At 41.8% G+C, this 7,500-nt stretch overlaps 1 protein-coding gene across 1 annotated transcript in view; it reads right to left on the bottom strand.

The window, feature by feature from the left end:
* LOC135570110 (heat shock 70 kDa protein 14-like) overlaps positions 1-4,272 on the bottom strand; it is a 20,838-nt gene extending 16,566 nt beyond the window's left edge. Inside the window, exons 1-2 of the mRNA XM_065016179.1 lie at positions 4,149-4,272; positions 3,597-3,792 (exon numbers count right to left, since the gene is read on the bottom strand). Of these exons, the coding sequence (XP_064872251.1) occupies positions 3,597-3,792; positions 4,149-4,218 (266 nt within the window). The 5' untranslated portion in view covers positions 4,219-4,272. The remainder of the gene's footprint in view (positions 1-3,596; positions 3,793-4,148) is intronic.
* Between the last annotated feature and the right edge of the window lie 3,228 nt (positions 4,273-7,500).

Genomic DNA, 7,500 nt, shown 5'->3' with positions numbered 1-7,500 from the left:
AGTTTATACACCAGGACATGGCTACACACACACACACCAGTTCTCACACACACACACACCAGTACATGGCTACACACACACCAGTTCACACACACACACCAGTTCACACACACACACCAGTTCATGGCTACACACACACACACCAGTACACACACACACACACACCAGTTCATGGCTACACACACCCACACCAGTACACACACCAGTTCACACACACACCAGTACATGGCTACACACACACACCAGTTCACACACACACCAGTACATGGCTACACACACACACCAGTTCACACACACACCAGTACATGGCTACACACACACACCAGTTCACACACACACACACACACCAGTTCACACACACACCAGTTCACACACACCAGTTCACACACACACACACACACCAGTTCACACACCAGTTCACACACACACCAGTTCACACACACACCAGTTCACACACCAGTTCACACACACCAGTACATGGCTACACACACACACACACACACACCAGTTCACACACCACTAGAGGTTGATGGATTAATATCATTAAACTTTTGATATAAAATCCATCTTAACATAACCGCTAGTTATCTACACATGGTTGATGCTATTACACAGCTGGTCCTGCCTTGCATATAATCAATACCTTTTCATTCATCATCCAATCACAGCCTACTTCAATTCATCATCCAATCACAGCCTACTTCAATACCGTGCCTTTTAATTCATCATCCAATCACAGCCTACTTCAATACCGTGCCTTTTCATTCATCATCCAATCACAGCCTACTTCAATACCGTGCCTTTTAATTCATCATCCAATCACAGCCTACTTCAATACCGTGCCTTTTAATTCATCATCCAATCACAGCCTACTTCAATACCGTGCCTTTTAATTCATCATCCAATCACAGCCTACTTCAATACCGTGCCTTTTAATTCATCATCCAATCACAGCCTACTTCAATACCGTGCCTTTTAATTCATCATCCAATCACAGCCTACTTCAATACCGTGCCTTTTCATTCATCATCCAATCACAGCCTACTTCAATACCGTGCCTTTTAATTCATCATCCAATCACAGCCTACTTTAATTCATCATCCAATCACAGCCTACTTTAATTCATCATCCAATCACAGCCTACTTTAATTCATCATCCAATCACAGCCTACTTTAATTCATCATCCAATCACAGCCTACTTTAATTCATCATCCAATCACAGCCTACTTTAATTCATCATCCAATCACAGCCTACTTTAATTCATCATCCAATCACAGCCTACTTTAATTCATCATCCAATCACAGCCTACTTTAATTCATCATCCAATCACAGCCTACTTCAATACCGTGCCTTTTAATTCATCATCCAATCACAGCCTACTTTAATTCATCATCCAATCACAGCCTACTTTAATTCATCATCCAATCACAGCCTACTTCAATACCGTGCCTTTTAATTCATCATCCAATCACAGCCTACTTTAATTCATCATCCAATCACAGCCTACTTCAATACCGTGCCTTTTAATTCATCATCCAATCACAGCCTACTTTAATTCATCATCCAATCACAGCCTACTTCAATACCGTGCCTTTTAATTCATCATCCAATCACAGCCTACTTTAATTCATCATCCAATCACAGCCTACTTCAATTCATCATCCAATCACAGCCTACTTCAACTTCACCAAACGGGGGATGATTTAACAAAAGTGCATTGCCGAAAAAAAAGCTCTCTTTGCACAAATGTACCGAACCATAAACATCTTCCTTAAAATCAATACACAGAAATATATATATTTTTTAACCTGCATATTTAGTTATAAGAAATTCATGTTAGCAGGCAATATTAACTAGGGACGGTTCCGTATTTCACTGAAAGAATAAACGTTTTGTTTTCAGAATGATAGTTTTCAGATTTGACCATATTAATGACCAAAGGCTCATCTTTCTGTGTGTTTATTATGATGAAGTCTATGATTTGATAGAGCAGTCTGACTGAGTGGTGGTAGACAGCAGCAGTCTGACTGAGTGGTGGTAGACAGCAGCAGTCTGACTGAGTGGTGGTAGACAGCAGCAGTCTGACTGAGTGGTGGTAGACAGCAGCAGCTATAGAGCAGTCTGACTGAGTGGTGGTAGACACCAGCAGTCTGACTGAGTGGTGGTAGACAGCAGCAGTCTGACTGAGTGGTGGTAGACAGCAGCAGTCTGACTGAGTGGTGGTAGACACCAGCAGCTATAGAGCAGTCTGACTGAGTGGTGGTAGACACCAGCAGTCTGACTGAGTGGTGGTAGACACCAGCAGTCTGACTGAGTGGTGGTAGACAGCAACAGGCTCGTAAGCATTCATTCAAACAGCACTTTACTGTTTGCCAGCAGCTCTTAGCAATGCTTGAAGCACAGCGCTGTTTATGACTTCAAGCCTATCAACTCCCGAGATTAGGCTGGCAATACTATAGTGCCTATAAGACCATCCAATAGATTAGGCTGACAATACTATAGTGCCTATAAGACCATCCAATAGATTAGGCTGGCAATACTATAGTGCCTATAAGACCATCCAATAGATTAGGCTGGCAATACTATAGTGCCTATAAGACCATCCAATAGATTAGGCTGGCAATACTATAGTGCCTATAAGAACATCCAATAGTCAAAAGGTATATGAAATACAACTGGTAGAGAGAGAAATAGTCGACGCGTCATAATTCCTATAATAACTACAACCTAAAACTTCTTATCTGGGAATATTGAACCACCAGCTTTCATATGTTCTCATGTTCTGAGCAAGGAACTGAAACGTTAGCTTTCTGACATGGCACATATATTACATGGCACATGTATTACATGGCACATGTATGACACGGCACATGTATGACACGGCACATGTATGACACGGCACATGTATGACACGGCACATGTATGACACGGCACATGTATGACACGGCACATGTATGACACGGCACATGTATGACACGGCACATGTATTACACGGCACATGTATTACACGGCACATGTATTACACGGCACATGTATGACACGGCACATGTATGACACGGCACATATATTACATATATTACATGGCACACATATTACATGGCACACATATTACATGGCACATATATTACATGGCACATATATTACATATATTACATGGCACATATATTACATGGCACATATATTACATATATTACATGGCACACATATTACACGGCACATATATTACATATATTACATGGCACATATATTACATGGCACATATATTACATGGCACATATATTACATGGCACACATATTACATGGCACATATATTACATGGCACATATATTACATGGCACATATATTACATGGCACATATATTACATGGCACATATATTACATACTGCATTTTTACATTATTTAAACCAAACTGAACACATAATTATTTATGAGACTTAAATAGACGTTAAAATAAGGGTTCATTCAGTATTGTTGTAATTGTCATCATTACAAACAAATCTTCCGATTAATTCAGTATCGGCTTTTTTTTTTGGTTCTCCAATAAAAATCGGTCGACCTGTAGTTCATACACAAGAAGGAGGAGTAGTGTGTACCTCTTCCCAGAGGGGCAGTCCTGTCCGATTCCGTAGGCCAGTAGAGCAGCAGCTGGCTCGTGGATCAGCCTCAACACGCGGAACCCTGCCGCCTCCGCAGCCGCCCTCAACGCCGCCTTCTGAGCATGTGCGAACTCAAAGGGGACAGTGATGACAGCCTCTGTGACATCAGCGCCCAAGGCCGATTGAGCCGTCTCTATGGAAACAACAATAGATGGGAGGGTGGCCCAGTTCCAAGTGCAGATTTGTTCCTTGTCAGCTCGGGGATTCGAACTTGCAACCTTTCGGTTACTAGTCCCAACGCTCTAACCACTAGGCTACCCTGCCGCCCCGGATGGGAGGGTGGCCCAGTTCCAAGTGGACCTGTAGTACTACACCTCCCCTCCCCCACCCTCGCTGGAGAGCAGACATGTTTTCACATGTGGAAGTAGTTTGACTATAGTTTTAAGTTGCTCCCTGATAGGCTTCCATATTGCTTAGGCCCATTCAATCATCTGGGATCTCCACTAGTGTATAGCGTCGGGGGGGGAAATCGGGACAGTGTGTTCTAACCTTTCATCTTGTGTAGGATCAGCTTGGCAACATCTTGGGGAGCCACATGTCTGGTCATCTCTCCAGTCATCTCATACACTGGCTTCTCTCCCTTGGTGACAACCTGAAACACATCATCATCAGCTTCTCTATACTATCACTCATAACGTAGTGTTAAGTAGTCAGACATGTTAATCACTGAGAGCAGTGTTAGGTAGTCAGACATGTTAATCACTGAGAGCAGTGTTAGGTAGTCAGACATGTTAATCACTGAGAGCAGTGTTAGGTAGTCAGACATGTTAATCACTGAGAGCAGTGTTAGGTAGTCAGACATGTTAATCACTGAGAGCAGTGTTAGGTAGTCAGACATGTTAATCACTGAGAGCAGTGTTAGGTAGTCAGACATGTTAATCACTGAGAGCAGTGTTAAGTAGTCAGACATGTTAATCACTGAGAGCAGTGTTAAGTAGTCAGACATGTTAATCACTGAGAGCAGTGTTAAGTAGTCAGACATGTTAATCACTGAGAGCAGTGTTAAGTAGTCAGACATGTTAATCACTCATAACGTAGTGTTAAGTAGTCAGACATGTTAATCACTGAGAGCAGTGTTAAGTAGTCAGACATGTTAATCACTGAGAGCAGTGTTAAGTAGTCAGACATGTTAATCACTGAGAGCAGTGTTAAGTAGTCAGACATGTTAATCACTGAGAGCAGTGTTAAGTAGTCAGACATGTTAATCACTGAGAGCAGTGTTAGGTAGTCAGACATGTTAATCACTGAGAGCAGTGTTAGGTAGTCAGACATGTTAATCACTGAGAGCAGTGTTAGGTAGTCAGACATGTTAATCACTGAGAGCAGTGTTAGGTAGTCAGACATGTTAATCACTGAGAGCAGTGTTAGGTAGTCAGACATGTTAATCACTGAGAGCAGTGTTAGGTAGTCAGACATGTTAATCACTGAGAGCAGTGTTAGGTAGTCAGACATGTTAATCACTGAGAGCAGTGTTAGGTAGTCAGACATGTTAATCACTGAGAGCAGTGTTAGGTAGTCAGACATGTTAATCACTGAGAGCAGTGTTAGGTAGTCAGACATGTTAATCACTGAGAGCAGTGTTAGGTAGTCAGACATGTTAATCACTGAGAGCAGTGTTAGGTAGTCAGACATGTTAATCACTGAGAGCAGTGTTAGGTAGTCAGACATGTTAATCACTGAGAGCAGTGTTAGGTAGTCAGACATGTTAATCACTGAGAGCAGTGTTAGGTAGTCAGACATGTTAATCACTGAGAGCAGTGTTAGGTAGTCAGACATGTTAATCACTGAGAGCAGTGTTAGGTAGTCAGACATGTTAATCACTGAGAGCAGTGTTAGGTAGTCAGACATGTTAATCACTGAGAGCAGTGTTAGGTAGTCAGACATGTTAATCACTGAGAGCAGTGTTAGGTAGTCAGACATGTTAATCACTGAGAGCAGTGTTAGGTAGTCAGACATGTTAATCACTGAGAGCAGTGTTAGGTAGTCAGACATGTTAATCACTGAATCACTGAGAGCAGTGTTAGGTAGTCAGACATGTTAATCACTGAGAGCAGTGTTAGGTAGTCAGACATGTTAATCACTGAGAGCAGTGTTAGGTAGTCAGACATGTTAATCACTGAGAGCAGTGTTAGGTAGTCAGACATGTTAATCACTGAGAGCAGTGTTAGGTAGTCAGACATGTTAATCACTGAGAGCAGTGTTAGGTAGTCAGACATGCTAATCACTGAGAGCAGTGTTAGGTAGTCAGACATGTTAATCACTGAGAGCAGTGTTAGGTAGTCAGACATGTTAATCACTGAGAGCAGTGTTAGGTAGTCAGACATGTTAATCACTGAGAGCAGTGTTAGGTAGTCAGACATGTTAATCACTGAGAGCAGTGTTAGGTAGTCAGACATGTTAATCACTGAGAGCAGTGTTAGGTAGTCAGACATGTTAATCACTGAGAGCAGTGTTAGGTAGTCAGACATGTTAATCACTGAGAGCAGTGTTAGTAGTCAGACATGTTAATCACTGAGAGCAGTGTTAGGTAGTCAGACATGTTAATCACTGAGAGCAGTGTTAGGTAGTCAGACATGTTAATCACTGAGAGCAGTGTTGGTAGTCAGACATGTTAATCACTGAGAGCAGTGTTAGGTAGTCAGACATGTTAATCACTGAGAGCAGTGTTAGGTAGTCAGACATGTTAATCACTGAGAGCAGTGTTAGGTAGTCAGACATGTTTAATCACTGAGAGCAGTGTTAGGTAGTCAGACATGTTAATCACTGAGAGCAGTGTTAGGTAGTCAGACATGTTAATCACTGAGAGCAGTGTTAGGTAGTCAGACATGTTAATCACTGAGAGCAGTGTAGGTAGTCAGACATGTTAATCACTGAGAGCAGTGTTAGGTAGTCAGACATGTTAATCACTGAGAGCAGTGTTAGGTAGTCAGACATGTTAATCACTGAGAGCAGTGTTAGGTAGTCAGACATGTTAATCACTGAGAGCAGTGTTAGGTAGTCAGACATGTTAATCACTGAGAGCAGTGTTAGGTAGTCAGACATGTTAATCACTGAGAGCAGTGTTAGGTAGTCAGACATGTTAATCACTGAGGTAGTCAGACATGTTAATCACTGGTAGGTAGTCAGACATGTTAATCACTGAGAGCAGTGTTAGGTAGTCAGACATGTTAATCACTGAGAGTGTTAGGTAGTCAGACATGTTAATCACTGAGAGCAGTGTTAGGTAGTCAGACATGTTAATCACTGAGAGCAGTGTTAGGTAGTCAGACATGTTAATCACTGAGAGCAGTGTTAGGTAGTCAGACATGTTAATCACTGAGAGCAGTGTTAGGTAGTCAGGACATGTTAATCACTGAGAGCAGTGTTAAGTAGTCAGACATGTTAATCACTGAGAGCAGTGTTAGGTAGTCAGACATGTTAATCACTGAGCAGTGTTAGGTAGACATGTTAATCACTGAGAGCAGTGTTAATCACTGAGAGAGCAGTGTTAGTAAACAGTAGTAATCACTGACATGTTAATAGTCAGACTCATCATAACGTAGTGTTAAGTAGTCAGACATGTTAATCACTGAGAGCAGTGTTAGGTAGTCAGACATGTTAATCACTGAGAGCAGTGTTAAGTAGTCAGACATGTTAATCACTGAGAACAGTGTTAGGTAGTCTAATAGAGACAGGTATACCAGGTTAATCACTGAGAGTAGTGTTAAGTAGTCAGACATGTTAATCAATTCATAACGTAGTGTTAAGTAGTCAGACATGTTAATCACTGAGAGCAGTGTTAGTAGTCAGACATGTTAACTACCGAGAGCAGGCAAGCAGTCAGACATGTTAATCACTGAGA

The sequence above is a fragment of the Oncorhynchus nerka genome, unplaced genomic scaffold (assembly GCF_034236695.1).
Source record: "Oncorhynchus nerka isolate Pitt River unplaced genomic scaffold, Oner_Uvic_2.0 unplaced_scaffold_1101, whole genome shotgun sequence".
NCBI classification, from domain to species: Eukaryota; Metazoa; Chordata; class Actinopteri; order Salmoniformes; family Salmonidae; genus Oncorhynchus; species Oncorhynchus nerka.
The sequence above is the reverse complement of the archived record's forward strand: the minus strand, read 5'-3'. Positions and strand labels throughout refer to the sequence as shown.